Below are 21745 nucleotides of genomic sequence, written 5' to 3' on the forward strand. Positions count from 1 at the left end.
AGCATATAAGATAGATTCATTGGTTTTGTAAGAGGGATTTAATTTTGGCTCTCTGGTTTTGTTCTCCCATGCATTTGTAAAATTCCTATGCATTTGTACTATGTATTTACATTTAGTCAAATTGCTGCACTATTTTATAACTCTAAAAATATATAAAAATGCTTGATTGGTTTGGTTTTCTAGATCCTGAAAGGGATCTTGCTGATGTTACAACAGCTTCTTATCATTTTTTTTGTATTTGTATATTTCCTCACATTAACATAGTTTGCATCCGTGTCCTTGTTGTGGTTTCTGTCAGATATTGCCAGTCCTCCTGTGTAGTCCTTTATCCTCTAAATCACCTTCCCAAGAGACTTTCTCCCTCCGTTTCCAAAGCCTCTTGAAGTCTGTTCTTTTGAAATCCATTATTTTTATGCTGTTGTTCCTGTTTTTCCTTTTCCTCAGGACAGGGAGCTTTGTCATATTCCAAACACTTTTAATCTGACTGTGCTTCTCTTTGACATTTTCATTCAAATCTAAAATAGCCATTCCCCCTCATAAATGCCTCCATGAAAGCAGATCATTCTTTCTCACACCTTTAACACCTTAAATGTGGTATAAGGTGGTTGTTTTGTCTTCTGAAATAAAAGTTCATCCAATACATTCTAAAGTGTTTATAGACTGTCTTGCCATGAGGTGGAAAACTCTAAATTGGCCATTTAAAGAAAAGCCTTTAAAAATTGAATAACCTCATAAGTAGATTCAGCAGCAAACCACATTTTCAGTAGATGCTGGGCGTGGATGTTCGGGGGGGAAAGGAGCTGAGGGCTCTTAGTTTCCTTGGAAACTAAGATGTTACAGTTTACTACTATGAGCTCTTTTTCTGTTAGTTTTTAGTTACTGTGTTGCCAAAGATTTTCTAGAGGGAAAATAAACTTTTCTGGAAATAATACTCTGTTGCTGAGGGAAGCATTGCCTATGTTCATTCCACTTTCTGGGCTCATCTGCCTTACTGAGCACTGTTCTCTTTTTCTGCACATGTGTCCCCATATAATATAAAACAGGAGCATTTCCAGACTCATCTGGAGATGAGGGAGAGAATGGTGTTGCCTTAGAAAACCTATGTTGATACAGCTGCCAAAGTTCCATTAAAAGAAATGTAATCACATGAGCTAAAATTGTTTGCATTCTAAACCATTAAAACCAGCCTAGGAGAATAAGCCACTGATTTAATTTAATTGATTCATGAATAGTCATATCTATCTAAAAAAAGAATAGAGAACTATCAGTCACAATGGGGTGGATGTTAACTGCAATGTTTCTTTCGTACGGCATTAATGCAATTTCCAAGGTCCTGTTTCAAGGTATGTAATTAGGCTAAGCAATAAATGAATTAATCTCAATGTAAGGAACACCTAGTTGGTTTTGATGTGGTGCTGTCAGTGTCTTTACTACAAGGTTTGGTATTCAGACAAATCTCGTGTTCAGGGTGAGGTAAGGGAGGGAGAAGATTGAGATCTCCTTCTGTTTCTTTTGCTCTTTGTCAGAATGAGGTGGAGAATACACCACACACCAAGCACGTGCAGTTTAGGTCCTCTGAGAAAAAGGCAAGTGGGCCTCCAGACTTTAAAATATGCGTATGTAATAAATGCACTTTAGACATCAATAATACCTGATGAATGCTATATATGTTTTCAGTATTAATGAAGAGCCCTGTGTTTTGATTTCCCAGGAGTACTCAGCACATGTTTTAGCAATCATGATGCCTCTTCGGAGCCTTTCTGTTTTCTTCTCTTCTTTCTGTCAACATTGATAGTTTCTGCCGTACTCCCTGTGGTAAGGGCAGGGTGAGAAGCTGTTTTCCAGCTTCTCTTTGTATCTCTGATAGATCTGAGCTATGTGAATTCATCCAGCCACTCCACCCTGGCTGTGAGACTGCTGACACTGGTGCAGGCAGCAGCTCAGAGCTTTCTGCACCAAGATCCTTGTTCTCTTAGCGTACAACAGATCTTGATAAATCAAAAATTAATAAAGAGTTGAGTAGGACCTTATCTCACACTGGGATTTCATGGACTTTAATGGAACTACTCACAGTATAATGACATCCTAACAGTCACAGTATAAAGTACCACTCGCCCTGAGTAAGGACTTTATAAGCCAGCACCAAGATGCCAAGCTTATCCGTTCCCCACTCTATTTAATTAAAAAGCTACTCTTTCTCATCTGAGTGCAAAACAGAACGGCAAAGGTATCAGTACTTAAAACACAAGTTGAGAAGGAAGAAAGCAATTTCTTCCCTCTTGATCTTAATCATTAATCTTCATTAGGATTCTTAGCTTCTGAATGTGAGTGGTAGAAGACGTCAGTGTAGCAAACAATTTAACGTGTGTCTGCATAAATAATAGAGGTGGGTTGTTATTTTCATTACAGGTAAAAGTGTGTGTCAGTCGCCAGATGTGTTTGATTCAGACAATATGATTTTCATGCCAACTTTATGATATGTTTGATTTAGGTGAAGTGACTAAAACCTGCTGTTGGGACTGAGTTGCTGTTAAACGCCAGCTGCAGTCTTTATTTTAATTAATAATTTAAGGAGTAGAATACCTTGCTTTAATTAACCTGTTAACCCTCCCAATGCACTCAGAGAAAGGTCACAATGGCAAAGTGATTTAAAAGTAAAGCAAGAAAATATTCAAAGGTAGTTCATATCATGCATTTATTTACTCCAAACGTGCTACAAGCTCTTGAGATGTTTTCAGCTTTTATTCGTTGCATTTTAGTTTCCTCCTTGCTGTTAAATGGAATATGGATTGTGGGTAGAGGATCCAGGCTAACCTAGATTTTTAGCAGGACTGATTATTCTGGATTTGCAGGATAAGCAGCAACTACTCATGGCTGCTCTGAATCCATTTCCAGACCTTTAACTGAATCTGTGAACATATTACAGATGTGCTGTTGGGCCAATAGTCTGCTTGATCTGTTCTGAAAATCTGCTCAGTCATGTAGTTAAATGTGGATCTGAGCATACAAATTAAAGCTTTGGCATTTTAAAACCTGGAACTGCATCTTAGAAAAAGACTTTAATGTGATTACTTTGAATGTCTCCCTGTCAGTCTTCTTCTTCCCATTGTTAAATTGCAAGCATGGTGAGGTAATATTTTAAGGGTATTAATTTGTTAGAAATACGAAAAACTGAAGCAATGATGAGGGGTCCTCTAAATGCCCCTTATAAATATAAAGGCTGCCTTCTGATTTCACTCCCACAATTAGACAACAGATCAACTCATATATGATCATAAACACCCAGGCATGACAGACACTTCATCCAGAGATCTCAAAGTATGGGGCGCCAGTGAATCCAGCTTTGAGATGCAAATCCTCAGAAAGTAGCTTCCACTGCTGCCAGTATTAATGGAGTTATTTGTTGTGCTATTGTTTTTAAAAACATTTTCAAGCAAACTAATTATAACTTCTTTATAAGGACCATCATTGTTTCTTTACCATATGATAACAATGCAAAAAATACAGGACAACTAGAAAGAAAAGATTTATTACAAATGAGCAACCCCTAGCTCCCCATATTTAATGAAAAAATCAACAGTCTAAGTGATTTATGGTCTTATTGCCTACAGCTTTGGGAAAGAGGAGGGTTGGAAGTATAGTCACAAACATTGGACTGGCAATCAGGAGATGTTTAACTTATTTCTAGCTATTTAACAGATTTCTTTATGTGCAGTACTGGAGCAGAGCCAGTGTCAGCTCTAGGCAAAATAAATTACAATCCAGCGACGAGTCAAGTCACACTCGTGCAGATCACTACAGATGACTGGAGTTGCTGAGGTGGTCCTGAGGGCATCGTTTAGAAATAGCAATGGATAGGAATAACCAGAGGTCTAATTTTGTTTACAGAAGAACCTGTTCTACTGATGATGATGAGAATCCAGTTTGATTTTTGGATTCAAATTTGAGTTTCTCAGACAGAAAAACTATTAAGTCTTTTCTTGAAAATGGGCACGTTTCCTAAATAAACCACTGGAAGATATTAAGAAGTTCTGTGAGCCATGGGACACAGTCTAGTTGTATGGATTTTTGTCCTACATTCCCCACACTTTAGCAAAAATGCTGCAGATTCTTCTGAGATCAGTAAAGCAAAAATGAGATTAAGTGGTGTTGGTAGAGCATATTTCTGCTGTATCTCAGAATGTTAGAAAGTACTACAAATGCTAGAAAGCCTACAAATGTTTTGCTAATACAACGTCTATACCTGGTATTTCATTACTACTATAATCACAAGCATGTATACTTTATTCATAGCTTGACCATTCACATTTTGGTGTGTTTACATACTGTTTGTTCCCTTCTTTTAAAAAGGAATCATGCAGTTGCTCTGCAGGAACAAAGTCCCAGTAAAAACACTCTACCACAGTATGATACATGCCCCCTGTGCCACATGTAATGGCAAAAGTTCTGTCACCCTTCCAGCGCAGGATCAGAACCCTCTCTTCTGTCAATGTTGGTGTTGTCTTATGCATGGACAGGAGTTGAACTCCTTGTTCAAGGATGATTGAACATGGTGATCCTTGTGCATCCAACTTGGACCATTCTGTGGTTCTGCTGCCCCAAAGAAATTTCTTTTTTTAGGGCGCCTAGCATGATAAATCAGTACTGCCTGTAGAAATAAAGCTGGCTTTAGCTTCCTTCCCCCAGTAGATCCATAACTGAATGTTATAGTTTGCTTTTGATTGCACCCAATACAGGGCAGTGAGACCCAGTCCCTACAAGGGCTCATAGATGCCACCACACCGGCAGCAGTGACCATTATCATCATGAAAGCAGCTATTGCAGTGCCATTACCTGCTGAGGAGTTCAATCCCTGGTTTTTTTTTTTACTCTAGTAGAAGTGTGTAGTTGACGTGGCAATGTGTTCTGTGACACATGCCAATTGAATGGATTTTCCACTGGAGGAAAGTCCCTGCTTCTTTGAGGTCCCGTGTAGCAGCTCTTCCTGCTCCACTGGTGATGATGGGTGCTGAAAAAAGCCACAACTGCATTGCTGGTCTGCTTCCATGATCTGGAAATGTTTAATCCTGTGTAAAGGACTGCAGCTCCATTGATTTGGTGTAGTTTAATCTGTCAATGCTTATGGCTTCCCTTGTAGAAACTCCCAAGAGGCTTTTTCTGTTAAGGCTTTTGTTTAGAGTAAAGTGGATGGTGTTTTTCATGGACAGCCGGTGAAAAGAGTTTTGTATGAACTGTAGAATGATATATTTGTTGGTGAAGGATTTGATCCTGCAAGTATGTACTAGGCAGGCAATTGCTGCTACCGATTCCTGCTGGACTGCCTCTGTTGGGGAAGTTAAGGTTTTGCTTAGTGTGTTTGCTGAAGAAACCCGTTGCTCCTAATATCATGGCACTGAGACAGAATAAAGAACATTTAAAATGTCTTGATTTGCAGTGAAATGGAACAATGTAAAATTTGAGCATGTCACTATAGAGAAGTTGGCAATGTAATGATTGATTTAAGAGCTCAGCTTGATTATTCATAATTTGAAAGTCAAAGAGATGCACAAATTAAAACTGTGGGCCTAATTCTTCTGAAGTCTGAGATTATTAGATGTGGATATAAACTTGCTTTCATTTTATTATTCTCTGTACTTAGGCTACTGCCATTCTAATGGTACTTTAAATAGTTTTTTTGGCATCACTAAGAATAATCTTTAAAACAGCCTGTCTTTTAGTTTATGTATCTTACATCCAGTTTAACACACACTAGTAACATTCCATATGGACTTGAAACAAATGTTGGAAATTTATAGAAATATGTTGTAATACCTTTTTGGTTTTAATGGCTATTTAAATTTTAGGCTCACAGGTTCCTAAGACAGGTCAATTCAAATGTTATCTCATTATTCAGCTAATCTATTGCTTTTTGCAGTATAACTGAAGGCTTGTTATCTATTGGCTGCACTAATGTTTAGGGGCACTAACTGCTTTTCTTTCTTGCATTTTTAAGTGAGCTTCTGCTTTTGTAACTTGGATTGAGTGAGACAGTGAAACTTCTCCCGTAATCTCCGAGTCAATGAAACTACCATCCCCTAGTGGCAGTTCATATCCATAACAGATGCTTTTTTTTTTTCCTGGTCTTCAACCAGTTAAGCTATTCAACTTGAGTAAGCTAGCTCTAGAGAAGGTATTTATGTGGACATTTGAACTCAATTTCAGCTGTCTTAAGACGTGTTCTTACTGCTTGGAAATTTTACTTAAAACTGGAGATCCGAAGTAGAAAGATTGTTCATCTATGCAAAAGCAGACCAAACCTTAAATCCTTTGCCTTGCTGCTTCGCAAATGGATGTAAAAAATAAACAGGACTCGGGTCAGGGGTCAGGCTCTGAACAGAAGGATCTTCTGCACGTGTAGAAATGATCCATACCATCACATCACCTCCCACAGCCTTGATTCAGTTTGGCAGACTATTTTCTCGTTGAAGACATGTACAAATGAGAAGCTAATCCTGCAAAGCTTGCTTGGCTTCCAGGTCTGTCTCTCAGTGGGTGGACTGATGTGGTCACTTACAATCAACACTGTTTTCTCATTCATTCTTGTTGTCTTGACAAATACATCCGTGGAAGGTGTAGTTCTGAGCAGGTTTATGTTTCAAAATGTGAATACTTTTCTGCAGTTCACAGTTAGCAAATTTCTCTTTCAGCTTGTTGCTTTCCACTAGTGATAACTTTATCAGATAAATCTCTTTTCAGATAGGATTTTATGTTCTACATTTCAGCTCATAGGTATTTCTTGTGTTTATACTGGTGATATAAGGTTTTCAAATCTATTCAGCTACTTTTCATTTTATTTTGAAGTTTATTGGGTGTACTTTTTTTTTCCCCTGAAATGTGTAAAGCACATATTTCCCTCTCATATCTCCTGTTGAGAAAACACTTATAGTTAGGACTTGCACTTGCATTTTATTCTGTAGATGTCATGGATTCCTTACTTCTGAAAAAAAAGTTTTAAAGAAAATAAAGTAGCTAGCTTCAAGGTATTTAAAAATAGAAATTTAGGATGTGTACCATACATTTTAAGTACGCATTTCTAAAGCTTCATTTAGGCAGAGCAGCTTAAAAATTCTCATCATCTCTGGGATGCTTTATCTTTATGGCAGCCATCACCTAAAAACTTATGCTGCACTGAGCAAAAATCTTAGGGCCCAGGCTTCCTTAGGTAAAAGGAGAACATAACTTCCTCTGCCAAATATGGAAAAGGCAGTAAATTTCTTTTATTGGCTGTATATGACTTAGAGATTAATATTAATTAAGAAAATTAATTCATTTTACTTGAAAGGAACTATTTGTATCTTATTATTTGACAAAACATAGGTAGTGCTGTGCAGAGGGAGGTTACTCTGACATGTACTAAGAATGCAGAAGAATGAGGGCAGAGTGCTGATCACTACTTCTGTGTAGAACCTTAAGCTTTATTATTCCTAATGGTGCATGCACAGATGAATTAACAGGAACTAAACATGGAAAATGTTGCATAATTTTTAAATACTACTGTGGATTCAAAAGCTGCTGAAATATTATTTTCCCATAACTGATACCAGACTGGAAAAATCCCCAGTTTTGCAGTGTCAGAGCATGAGCAGTTGTGAATGCGAACAAGATACTACCTCTAAGTCAAGGGGCTGTCAGGATTTTCCCATGCGGGTTTCTCAGAGGCTGAAGTCATTATAAAAAGCTACGGTTATTGCTGTGATGTAAAAGGGCAGCGCTGCATGACACCGCAGTGCCAGCGGATTGGCTTGGTTCCAGTCATAGGCTTTACATGTAGGAGTCCAGATGTGCAGCTTGCTGCTGACTTTGAAAAAAATGAATGGTTGTGGAAAAACTCAATAACCAAGGATTTTTTGCCTTTTCTCCTTGTTCCACTGTTTAAGGACCTTCTTTAAGATTTTTTTTTTTTTGAAAAAAAAAGTTGCTATGAAAATAAAGCAAATCCCATTTCTTTCTAATTTAGAAATGACAGGAGACCATCTCCTTTTTTTTTCTTTTAATACTTTGATCACATCTGATAATCCTGATGACTCCAGTTGAGTTAATAGATCAGCAGTTACTTCAAAGCACCTTATGACAGGTTTAGTCCATCCCTTAGGCAAGATTTGTTCATATTATTCATCCAGAAAGTCTTGGGTTTATAGCAGTTCTAGAGTAAAATAAACCTATACTGGCAGCACATTTTTAGCCTAGATATCTACAGCTACATGAACCTTTTACTACTAAGAAAACAACTCCAAAAAGGTATAACTTAAGCAATATTGTTATTCTGGCAATTATTTCTAATTATAAATTCTAGTACGGCTGTTGCCTGAGTGTTTACTCAGCAGCGTATGGTTTATGTCAATATGCTTCTAAAAATACAACAGGCAGAGACCCCTTTTTAGCTGATTCTACGTGAAGTAATGGTAACTCTACTGGAAATTATGTGTCAGTGGTTGCATTTATCTAGCAGGCATGACTATACTGTTAAATATTTCGGCTGGTAACACAGTTTTAAAAGACAGTTTTTGTTTAGATTGACCACAGATACATTTACTTAAATCAATTGGTTTACAAGTACTTGCCTATTATAGCAATCACGCTGCAGATGTATTTATCTACAAATTGAAGTTTGGCTCTTATGGCTGTAAGTGAGGAAGATTGGCTTTTTCTGCTTTACTGGCTTTATCTTTAATCACACATACAGAGAGTCCTTAATGGGTTGTGAGATCCAATAATTGAGGTGGTAAGGTTAATGGGGCATCTTGTTATGCTACACATTTTTGTTGCAAATAATTTTATATATTAAATACATGAAATCTTTGCCATAGGAAAGCAAGCCAAGAATTTGAGTGGCTAACGAAGGTGGGCCCAGCTAATGGCTGGCTGCAAAAATAAAGTCTAATAACGATGAGAGCAGCTGCCTTCAGTGAATTACAGAGTTGTAAGATACTGCCGGAATCTGAAATGCGATAGTGAATGATTTTGCCTAGCAATGGCAGATCTGAGGGAGTTAGAGTAACAACAGGTACTTTAGGTAAAACTTGCACTAGTGATGATTTTCATCCATCTGTAAAAGCTGGGAGATACTCATCTCCATTCAGTATCTTTTATGCAGGTGACCATACCCACCACACCCAAGGCTTCTCTTCCCTAGTTATGGAGGTGCTAAGTATCTCCTCCACTTTCAGTGCAGAAATACAACGCAGAAACACTTTTTTTTATACTGAGGAAGAGCTGTGGCCTAGATAATTCCCTGTCAGGACAATTTCTGAGGTAGATTTTTAGCCAAGTGGTCCATTTTACAAAGGTGTAAGTTTATTTTATCCCTCAAACAGTCACCATCCTTCTGAATTTATGCTACAGGAGCCGACCATAAGCCTGATTACCTGCTGAGACCCTTACTGTGTCCTTTGATGATCGTCTGTCTCTCTCACAAGGCATTTCCCACAGTGGTACAGTATGGAGAATTTCTTGTGGCTGTGACTGTTCATATAATACATCAAGTGAGGCACTGCAAGAAAGGTGCAAACATCCTTAGGACACACAATACTCCATATTTATCTTGTCTAAGGATATTCTGCCAGCTGAAGGGGCAAAAGTTGCCTTACTCACCACTGCCAGGCAAAGGCTGTTCTTCTCTCCCTGCCACTAGTACTGATTATCTGTTTATTGGACTAGCAAAGCACCTGATTTAAACTCCGGATTTTCTTACTGTGCCCTGTGATGTCCAGAGAACTGAAGAAAATGTGCTGCTCGAAAAGCAACGTGTACTGTGCTTTTGTGTAGTGCTGATTGTCGATAAAATGTAATTTAGCTAAAACAAAAGTACTGATTGTCAATAAAGTATAATTTACCTAAAACAAAAGGCATACTTCTGACAAAAAGTTTCCACAGCAGTAGAGGCAGTAAAAGTGATCTAGAAAATACTGACTTTATTAAATTTCAGGTTTATTTATTTATTTAGATATTCAAGTTCTCTTGTTCAAACTTTTGAAGAGAATGGCAGCTTGAGCAGTAGGCATTTGTAAGGTTGCTATCAGCTGAATGCTATGTCAAAGAACATTAGCTAAACATGTTTCTGCTGCTGTGCTTCTACCAACCATGCACTCCTACACACATTGAGATCAGTATGCCAAAGCTGGTGTGGAAAAGGTTGCCACAGAAACCCTCCTGTGTGTATTGAGTACCTCTCTGTCATTTGTATTTAGAATAGGCAGAAATGCATCTTTGAACAGCCAGATCATGCATCCACAGGATGTAAGCAGTTCTATGGGATGTGATGAAACTTATTTTTAAAAAAAAAAAAAAGGAACTAAATGTAGCATGTAATCATTTATATCAAGACTGGAGGAAAAACAATCCTTGTCAATGAAATGTACAGGAAGCATTTAAGAGACTGGAATATAACTTTGGGGATTGTTAAACAAAGAGAGAAAGAAAACTGACAGGAATTCTCTCTCATATTTCATTGTAATTTTGAATTTCCAGCAACCTCCAGGGCATTCATTTTATATTTTACCCAAGTGCCATATACAGAGCTAAAGAAATAAAACAGGACTTGGGGTTAGATGTAGCTCCCAGAGTTAGCCCAAATCCACAAGTGTGCAATGTATATAGAGAAAAACTGTTCACACAGTCTTACTTAAAGCTGCTTAACAGCTTAAAATGATAAAAAGTCCTTAACACAATTTAAGAACTTAAACCACTTAAACTGTTGGAAGCAGCTTGTGAGTTTGAAGAGTTTTGGTGGGGGTGGGAGATGCATCCCTGCTGAGCTGCAGCTTTGGAGATGGAGCTGGTGAGCTCCCATGTGGTGTGTCCAGGCAATAAGGCCCTTTTGGAGCCAGACTTGGGAGGCCTGGAAGTGATGTGATGGAAAAGGAAGAGTTTTCTACGTGTTTTTAGGTAGTATTGTGTACATGCCCAAATTGCTTTGCTTTAAGTAGTATTGCAGGGAATCTTACAGGGATGTGATGGGTAAATAGTAGCATCGCCTCCCCAGTGAAACACAGAAGAGGGTGGCAGAAAAATATTGTCTATGACAAGTCTTCAGCTGTGGAAAACAGCTTCAGCTCGTGGGCTAAAGGAAGGCTCCCCAGGAACACTGTGAAGAAATCTTCTGCAAGAGCTGCAAGGCAAAATGTTTTGCTTCTTGGCTGCAGGAGTTGGAGGCAAGTGGGAGGTGACATGAGTGGGGCCTTCCAGATCTTTTGAGGGTGATTTGTTTTTTTTCTGAAAGATTGTTTTTTGGGAAAAATAAAGGGAGGGAGGGCTCCTTCTTTTGACTGATCTCAAACAGCGTTAATCAGCGGGTCGTATCAGAAGCATGACATTCCTATTATGTGAATTTATATGTTTGTAACACATGTAAGAATATATAAATTGCTATATATATATTGTTATGGAACAATAAACCATTATTTATGGGATCCATTTTGGTCCCCGCTACTGCATGTAGCGGTCAGTGGTTGAATGTGTCTTTGTACAGTCAGACGTAAAAAATGGTGGCATTGTACAGAAGCAATACTTGAGGACAAAGGAAAGAAGTACAGGAATGAGAACAAAGGTCTGGCAATCCCAAACAGAAATACAGGCTGGGTGGAGAATGGATTGAGAGTAATGCTGAAGAGAAGGACTTGGGTGTGATGGTGGATGAGAAGCTCAACGTGAGCTGGCAACGTGTGCTTGCAGCCCAGAAAGCCTGGAAATGAACTGCATTCAGTTCTGGAGCCCTCAGCACAGGAAGGACATAGACCTGTTAAAGCAAATCCAGAGGAGGTCCACGAAGATGATCAGAGGGCTGGAACACCTTCCTATGAGGAAAGGCTGAGAGAGTAGGGGCTGTTCAGGCTGGAAAAGAGAAAGCTGTGAGGAGACCTTGTAGCAGCCTTCCACTCCCTGAGGGGGGCTTATAAGAAACCTGGAGAGGGGCCTGCAGGGATAAGACAAGAGATGTTGAAAGAAGGCAGATTTAGATTAGATATAAGGGAAAAAACTTTTCCTGTGAGGGTGGTGAGGCACCCAGGTTGCCCAAAGAAGTCATGGATGTCCCATCCCTGGAGGTCTTCAAGGCCTTCTTAAGGTCCCTTCCAACCCAAACCACTCTATGATTCTATGAAGGTGGAAAACAACCAGGATGCTCCTTCTGATGGCAGTGATGCTACAGTAATTGTTTTGAAACTTGGCCTGTTTTTTGTTGGTGCAGACAGTGATTTACACCTTTCTGTGGAGAAAAGGCTGTGAAACAGGAGTGAATTACATTCCCTACAATTTGAGAATAAATGGTGCACTCACAGCTGCTCACATTGAGGCCTATTTACACTTCCAGAGTGGTACGATGAGCAAATGAAAGATAGGGCTGTGTGTGAATGAAAAATGCTTGTTTTACCAGAGCCTGTGAAAGAGAGAGAGAGACTTAGTGAAAATTGAAGCCAGACTTTTATTTGTTTGTTTTAAACTGCTGTATTGATTTGGAGTCAGATAGAGCATTGGTGTAACTGCAAACCAATCCCACTGAATTTTGCAAGGTATTTCTGCCGATACTGATGGGACTACAAGTTTTAATTTATAATCTGAATTTTTCCTGGGCCTTGAGTAAGTCCTTATTGCATTCCAGTCTGGTGCCAACTTGACATTGTACTATTTAACATGGATGTTACTTGCCAAAAAAACCCCAAAAACTTTACTGGGGTGAAAAAGAGCTCAGGTATGTTTAAATTCATATGATCTCAATACAATTAAATTACTCCTTACTTTTCTTTTATGATGAGGAAAGAGATATGCAAACGTCACTCAGTGAGGGTAAGTGCTTTCTGACTAATGGTACACATAGAAAACAACACATGATGAATGAAATCTTGATCATGTACTACATAATAGTAATATCTTTATATCATTTGAATTTCAGAACATTTCAGGATCTGTCCAAACAAATGGATATATCTTATGGTACAGTCAGGGATTCAGCAGTATATGAATACTTTAAGGCAAAAGGGACGAACCCTTTGGAGCAGGATAACACATTTGCTGAACTGTGGAGGACTATCAGCAAGAATAATGGTGCAGATAATTGTGTATCAAACCCTTCTGAAGGCATCAGGAAGGTAAGACTGTACTACACAGGTTTTCATTTAATTTTTGTGCTGTATCAATGTTGTTTTCATGGAGTTAATTATGTTATCACAGGAAAGCAATTGCATAGTAATTTTATTTTTAAAAAACCCGTCAGTATCTAAAGTTCCTTTTAATAACCCAGTGGCATATAAGAATAATCTTTTCAGGTCAGTTTTGAATTTAAGTATGTCAGTTCTGCCTAAGCCTTCGGTATAGAATTCCTTCTTTGGATCCGGACATAATTTCCAAGTTTCTTCATAGCTCCGATAGTACCATTTTGAATGTCATTCTTTACATTATCCAGGTAGTGACTCTTGTTCATTGCTCATTTGAGTGTTATTATTTTCTGACTAGAGGGATTGAGCTTATTGGAAAAGTGAGCTGGAATCAAGAGATTCACTGAATGTATACTCATTTCTTTTAGAATAACAATTTTAAGCAAGATTTTCTTTGTTTATTCCAAATTCTAAAAAGTGTATATACCCTTTCACATGTCACCATGCTTTCACCTGACTCTTATTTCTCTGAAATGTGACTACACATTTTTTTTGCTGCAACTGAGCATTGATATGGGATTCAAGGACTGATATTTAACAGCTTGAGATCCTACATCCTTGTGCCAAGTTCTGTGATAAACAGCCCTGGTTCACATCACACAGGTACAAACATCCACACATTCTCATTCTTAGTCTGCGTCTCATCTCTGCTTCCCATCTTATCTCAGCAAAACTAGATAATAAATAACATCAAAGCAGATGTGTCCAGGAGTAAGTTACAGTAGAAGGGATGCAGAAGTAGTCAGGGAAAGTATAACGTGCAGCTCCTTCAGTGGAAAGTGTCCTATTTATTTATTGGATGATTTATTTTGCAAAACAAGGTAAGAGGTGTTAGTAACATAAGTATTGTTTGATTAGTGAAACACTGATTCTGAATAAATATATAGAATCATAGAGTCATAGAACCACCAGGTTGGAAAAGACCCGCTGGATCATCGAGTCCAACCATTCCTATCAAAAGAAAGAAAGGGGAAGAAAAGTCCTCCCCACATCAAGCTGAACAGAGAAGGCTCAGCACTGGATTTCTGTAGGTCAGCCTAGGATAATTGTAACTTCAGCAGTATCTACCTGCTGTTTAAGAATGCACTGATTTTCTTTCTTTACGATCATGTTTTCTGGTGCAGATTATACTCCAGTTCTACTACAGTCTGTAGAATTTCAAAGGCAGAAATATCTCTTTAAGGGCAGGCATTATGGCAATGTGTATCACAAGCTGGGTAATATTGAACACTCCCATCCTGTTATTTTCACTGGAAAGGTGAAGAGCTGCTCTTTTCCTTATCATTTTCATTCATGGTCCAAATGATCCGTTTATATTTTCAGGGCTTCCTTTATTTTTCCTCTTTGCCAAAAAGCTAACTGCATCTGTTAGAAAGTACCGACCCAAGCTTGTATCAGGGACTGAGGAAGGACTGTGTTACATGTCATTAGACCTCTGGCAGAATGCTGCAAAGAAGAAGTTTTGCAGTGAAGCAAATAACTGTAAGAACTGCCCTGCAGAGGGATTACAGGTTTTAGCTTGATTTTTTCTCCCCCCAAGACGCTCCTAAATATTTATTTCCAATGCAACATGGGCCATCCAATCACTGGCCAGATCCCTCCTTCAGTGCTCTGCAAAGCATCTCTGGAGCATATTATTTTTAAGCAATGTGAACTAGTTCCTCCTCTTCCTCTGCTGTGTGGCACCTGTGACTCCCTCTGAAGTATTCACCACTCATTCTAGGGATGAGGAACACAAAATAAACATCTAAAAGTAGGTTTCCACCAGGCGTCCTAGGCCAGGCCAGGTTAGGGTTACAGCTGTCCTTAAAACATTATTTTAAAAAAATCTTTTAACAAGTAAAATAAACATGGAAAGATAGATAAATCTACAGCACAATTTGATCAGTATTTTTTAATTCAGTCTGCTAAGATCAGAGGCTGTCATCATCCAGCCTGACTGACTTACAGAATAATTATTTTAGCAATTGATTCTTAGATTGCTAAGCTCTAATATGTCCTTCAGAACTCTGAAACTGAAGCTTTTTTTAATACCACAAGACCAAAGTCTGAAGTGTAGTCATCTTTCAGTTTGCTTTTCCTTATGCTTTTTTATTCCGTCACTCTTCTAAAATTTAAAAAAAAAAAAAAAAAAGAAACAGCAAAACCCACATATTTGCCTGACAGGCTAGGTTCAAAGTTTTACTGGATTTGCAGAATTTAACCTTTTTTTTTTTTAAGAGCCTACAACTTTTATTTTTTCATTTACATACACATTAAACCACTGATATTGTAATTCCATCATCATGTACAATGACTTCATAAACAGAATTCTCATATTCCAGACCCCAATTAATTCTCATCAATGCATTTAATTTACATACAATACTCTTAATTACAGTCCAGAGTCCTGCATGTATCTTTGAACTCCTTTCCTTTCTTTTCTTTATGCATACAAATACAACAAGTTACTGCAAGAATTACTTTTACTGGGAATTCCCAGTGTCTATATATGATACACACATATGAAATGTACCAAGTGAATTTTGTTAGATCATTGATTTCATTGTTTAATATAAATTTTTGCACAAATGTGACATATATTGTAAACAGATCATTATTGAACTATGGAAGACCACATTTGAAACACAGGGACAAACATCAGCCAGATTTCAAGTCAGAATATTTCAAATCTGCACATAAATGTATTGAATGAGGAGAGGGGAGTGGATAAAAATCTCAATTTTGTGTTATTTCTGTAATTCATGGCCAAAAAATCTTCCGTTTGTCCTCAAAAAGAACCCAGCTGCTTTTTAATGAATCTTTGTAAGAAGTTAACCCCTGGCTTAACCTAAAATGAGCAAAATAACCTAAGATCTGATGACATTATTCGCACTAAAGATTAAAAATACAGAATTAGAACAACTCTTGACTAAGCTTTCAAAAGAGACTTTTTTATAGGGAAAAAGGAAAAAAGTTTCAAAATTAAAGTTTTAACCTTTAAAATGTTTCACTGGCATTTTGGAAGATCTTTTAAAGGAAGACTTTGTACAAATAATCTCTGTAATTTTACTTTTGCCTAAAGGATGGCGACATTACTTTTAATGAGTATATCCTAGGAAAATACCATATACACAATTCTATTGAATTGTTATAAAATTAGTGCATAAAATATATTTAGGAGTTCTATGATGCTGTAAATTAGGTGCTTTTTCTCAAAAAAGTAATTTATGACTCATATTCATCATGCAACCAAGCAAACCAAGAATGAGTACCCAAACTTACGACTGTTCAGAATATATTAAAAAAACCAAAGCAATCCAACAACAGAAGGGGTGCATAGAAACTGGACTGATGAGCATTATTCTAAGCAAAAATCATGTAGATCAAATCAAGCCTGATGTACTTGTTGCTGATGAAAATTGTGTTATAGCAAGAATGGACTGACCTGCAGCATCACTTCAGAGAGAAGTTTGCTTAGGTTAAAATAAATTATACCTCTTTAGCTCTGGTAACAGCCAATATCACTCGGTCCTTATGCTTTTGCAAGTGAGAAATAATGAAATGGTTGGGGCGTGGGTTTCTTTTTTTCCTTTATATCTTTGAAAACTTTTCTGAACAGTCAGAGGGCAAGTATCCAAAATGTACTGGTTTTTATAGTGCCATAAGGGGGGTTGAACACAGTTAACACAGGCCATCCGATTTCCCAGATCAAAGTCCTTTAACATAAGATTTCCAGCTGTGTGTGTGGATTTGAACAAAATCCATATACAAATGTTGTTATGTCTTTTCCGCACAGGAGTATTTAGTCAATAGTCTTGGTTCATGCTTCCTTGTCTTCCCTGTTCCACCTGAGCTCTTTTAGAGGACTCTGTCCTTGGCTCAGGAAGCCTTCCTTCCTCGGTACAAGGTACAGTGCTGGCAATAACAAAGTCTGCAGTGTGCTGATTTCTTTATTTTTTAATCTGCTCAGCACTATGAAAATGAGACCTCTATTTTGAGATGCTCTGTTAGCATTTAAAGAAAGTAGGAATAGTGACATTCAGTAAGTACTTTTCTATGTACCCTATGTGGTAATAAAACCAATGATGAGACAGTTTACCTTAGAAAAATGCACAGTATTTTCTTTTTTAAAATTCTTTTTTTTCTTTTCCTTCCTCATGTCAGTGGATGCTTTTTAGGCATGGAATTGTAAATAATCTTATTCTGTATGGCTACTGCGTGTTGCAACTTCTGATAGCTAGGTTTCCCTAAACTAGAAATCTAACTACAGATTCACAGGCTGTCTAGAATACTAACTGCGTTGTCTGTATGGAGCCAAAGCTCCATCCTATCTATGTGATAGTAACTTTTCATAGTAAGTTTAATTTTAGTATTGTAGGGTGATTTTTATATAGCTTGATCAGCTTGTTTAATTAACATCAATAGTAACTAAATTTAATTCAGCCACTAAAGCTGACCAAGGCTGGTATTTGATTAGACACCTACATAAATTTGGCTTAATATCTAATAACATGGTCAACTAAACTGTTGTGTTTAGTTTAAATGTCATTCTTCCTAGGTCATTGATCTTATTGAATAAACAGGCGAGTTTTCTGTGTCAAGTATTGCGGCTACAAATTCTGTTTTTCTAAAGAAGAATTGATGTCAGCTAAGGAAGTGGGACTTTCAATCTGTAAATGCGTTCTGCTGCATGAAAGAGATGTTAATGTGCCTCAGAAGTGTATTTTATAGGAAATGGGAAATCTAAATCTTTCTAGCATAAAAAGACCTCTAACACATTTTTCTGAATGAGGACTTGTCCAATATAATGCATAAAAAAATCACTACTCCTCTTTCTTCCTTCCCTTCCCATTTTCCACAGACAGCATCACAGTTCATCTGCAGTTACAAACAGAGCAATGCTGCCTCAATGCAAAGCAGGAGAGTGCTACTTATATGTGGTACAGGCAGGTATTTCAGATGTTTGTCTCTATTCCATTTACCTCTCCATTTCCCTGAGATTTTCCTACTCCCTTTGACTTGCTGAAAACAAAGGGATAACAGTGGAAGACAGTCCTGAATGCTATTGTGGCATTTGGTTGCCATGGTAGACTCTGTTCAGACACAGCACAGTCTCTGTAGCTACAGGGACCATTTCCCATTGCCAAGGCACAGCTTTTGCAACACTGGGAGAACCACAAAAAGGATATTGATGCACTGCAAAGTCACATAAGCAACAGAAGGATGTTTTAGAGACAGAGGGGGAAGTTGTTCTTGTTGCACTTCTAAGGCAATTAAAATGGTCATTGCAGATGGAATGCATCCTCCTCTTCATAAATGTATCTAAATAGCATAAGAGGAGGTTACCGACAAATCACTAGTCCATGCAAAAAGCCATTTTGCCACTTGAGTTTTCTGGTACGATAGCAGGCAAGGATTGATGAATGTTGTCATTTGGAAAGTTTCTTTCTGAGTCAAGCTACAGCTGGGATCTCCAAGAAGGGTGTGGTGGGTGACTCGTTCCATCTTGTCCCACGTGGACATTGGCACTGACACTGCACACATTTCTTAGCCATTTGTAAGTCTCAGCAAACTCTTTGCGTAATACCCAGTGGCTACAAATTCTTCAGGGTAACTATTAGTTACCACAACATATGTAATAACCTGTGGCTTTTTCATCCGTTTCAGTCATTTTTATGTTAAACAAATGAAGGAATATATATATGTATATATAAAACCCTTTTTATGTATATATAGGAGAGTTAAGCTGTTGTATTTTTTTAAAGTCTTGCCTTGGTTGAGACTGTTTGTTCCTCTGCCTAATCAATTGGTGCTAAAATTACTCTCAGTCCTTTCTTTTCTTCCTGTGTATCACTGCTGATGAAGTGATCAAAACCAAGTACAGTACAAAATGTGAATGTATTATTGATTTAGGCAAAGGCACAGTTAAGAGATTATTCCTTCTCTTTTTCGCTTCCTTCAAAAAGTTTCTTTCCTTTAGTGAACGCTAAACATTAAATCGCAGCATTTATTGTTCAACACTTACCTCTGTTCATCTTTTTCTGAGAGTAAAAGTAATTTAAAAGTTCAATAAGTAGGATTTTTTTCAAAATACATTTTCCAATAATGTATTGTTCACATTGAATCTTATGTTATAAATTGTGGTTGCATATCCATATGTTTTCATAGGTCCTCATACATTCTGCATTTCTTGACCCATCAGCGTTGGGAGTGAAAGCCAATGGTTCCTTAAAGGCTGAATACATTACATCCTTTAGTGGCTCCTTGATGATATTAATTTTTAAATCATTTAAGAGGATTAAATGGCATATTTTCTTTTTATTAGAACTGTGTTGCTTCTCTTAAAGTACTTTTTTTGAGATAATAAATGCTATTGAAGAATGTTTTTAAACTATTCCACTAATGCCAATGTAAAGGTCACTTTTTGATATTTCTGTGGTACCAGACATATAATGGGATCAGCTACAGTGACACCCTGTTCTGGCAGTGAATTGATGCTGAATGTTGCATTATCTTGCACTTTGTCTTTAGCTTCTTCATAAATTTTAGATAAGTCACAGATAAACTAGTGATTAATCTGAAATTGATCGTTTTTCAAGTTGTTATATAATTTCTTATCATGCTTTATTTAGAAAACCTTCATTTTACTATCAGTAAACCACGATCCCTTAAACAGCATTCTTCTGTCTCCCCTCCATGTTGAAGAGTGACATTATGAGGTTGCTTCCTGCTTTTCTAAAGTATTACTGTTCCCTTTGTGGTCCTTCTTGTATCTAAGAGGCAGTCTTTCTTAGCCTTTTAATTTCTTATGATAATGCAGAAGAAATATTTTCAATATAAATTTGGCCTACTAAGTTTTTTTTTCATAAATCTGTTTTCTTAAACCTCTTCCTCTTAAGTTTAATCTGATGGGTTTGGTATAAACCACTGCAGTAGTGCCACCTGGGTGAAGAGGTTTGTGACATTTTAACCAAGCTATTTTTGTTTTGTTCGTGATAAGCCTGTGTGTTGAGAGTCACAACAAAGCCATAGCAAAGGAGTAAAATATGAAAGCCGGAGAAACTTCTAGAGTATAAATTTTTGTGTATTATTCTGTGTTTCATTTCAGTCACACTTTATTCAAGCTATCGTACCTATTCTCTGCTGGGATTTGCCATATTCCCTTTTACCATCTCTCTTTATGTATTATCTTTGCAATGATGTCTGATCACTAGAATATTTTTATTCTATTTTGGGCCCTGAAAACGTATAATGCAGGCTTTAGATGGCTGAGCTGTGAATGCAAGACCCTGAGGATATGGATCTTTGCTGTATTGTGGTCAGGACTTGGTTGTATGGGTAGGTGCATCTCTGTCATATGCTACTAAGGAGCCTTGATACATTTACTGCTCAGATAACCCGCCGGGTGATGCCAGGTGCTCCCTACTATTCTTAGTCTTTCTACATCCAGTATCCCCTGGGCTCGGGAGCTAAGGGGTATGCCCATGTGTATGCATGCTTTCTTTCACGTGACAAAAATGAAAAGTTTTAAACTGCTATTTAAAATTTTTTGTTTGATTTTTGGTTGAAAATAAGTATCGATTTGATTTTGTGTGGCTTTTACTGCTTGCCTAGTTAGGGTATAAAAAAAGTAAACATATCTCAAACACACACATGTGTTTGGTTGTCTGTCTTGTCCATGGGCTTTTCAGAGTTTGTCAGTTTTCTTTAAATTGAACAAATGAGACTGCTTATCTGTCATAAAAGATATTACAGGGATGTGAAAGATGCTGAATTGAGACTGCAACTAAACATTTGATCCTAAGGAAGCTTTCCATGCAATAAACATTACTTCAGAGACAAAAATTATACAAGTGGAAGAAATTTTGGAAAGGACAAAATCTTTCCTTAGGGAAAAGGGATCTTTGGAGATTCTGGTTTTGGCGATCAGTGAGGAGAAACTCTCTCACAGACAGTATTTCTGAGAGCTGAGAAATATGTATAACCAAGAGTTTAAAACTTAGATTCCTGTTAGCCAAATAATACTCTACAAATATGATGGCATTAGATAACGTGATTTATGTCAAAAAAATATAAAAATGATATGAAGAGACTGGGTAGAATTTGTTTATTGACCACTTACAGTTGTGGGACATAACTTAGGATGGCAACATTGCAACTGCAAGAGAAGTAGACCTTGTCAGAAGATCTGCTGACTGACTTTGAAAGTCAGTGTACAAAGCTCCTCTATATAAAATAACACAGAGAAGGCTGAGGCTTGAAAAGTAGAATCTACAATGTGATTTTTCTCTAGACATTGCCTTACAATCAAAATTGAATTTTTGAGGAAGACTGTGTTCCTCAAGTGTTGCCACGAAAAGGATAAGGAACATATGACATTGTCAGTGTTCTTTTGTAAATTGTATGTTTGAAAAAATGATTTACAGAGCAATTCTGAAACAACTAAAAGATACAGCTTTTTAAAACAAACAAATATACAAAAAAATACACAAAGAGAAAAATGCAAGACATTTTAGCATAGTGATTTAGGCACAGTACTTTCTGGATCTCCTCTTTCTGTACATCCATTGGGCCAG

General features: G+C 37.4%; 1 protein-coding gene across 4 annotated transcripts in view; it reads left to right on the forward strand.

Moving 5' to 3' along the window:
- GRID1 (glutamate ionotropic receptor delta type subunit 1) overlaps window positions 1-21745 on the forward strand; it is a 542212-nt gene that overhangs the window by 495124 nt on the left and 25343 nt on the right. For all 4 annotated transcript variants that reach the window (XM_069863481.1, XM_069863482.1, XM_069863485.1 and 1 more), the window contains exon 13: window positions 12926-13121. In XM_069863481.1, coding sequence (XP_069719582.1) covers window positions 12926-13121 — 196 coding nt within the window. The remainder of the gene's footprint in view (window positions 1-12925; window positions 13122-21745) is intronic.

This window comes from Phaenicophaeus curvirostris, chromosome 9 (assembly GCF_032191515.1).
Source record: "Phaenicophaeus curvirostris isolate KB17595 chromosome 9, BPBGC_Pcur_1.0, whole genome shotgun sequence".
Classification (NCBI taxonomy): Eukaryota; Metazoa; Chordata; class Aves; order Cuculiformes; family Cuculidae; genus Phaenicophaeus; species Phaenicophaeus curvirostris.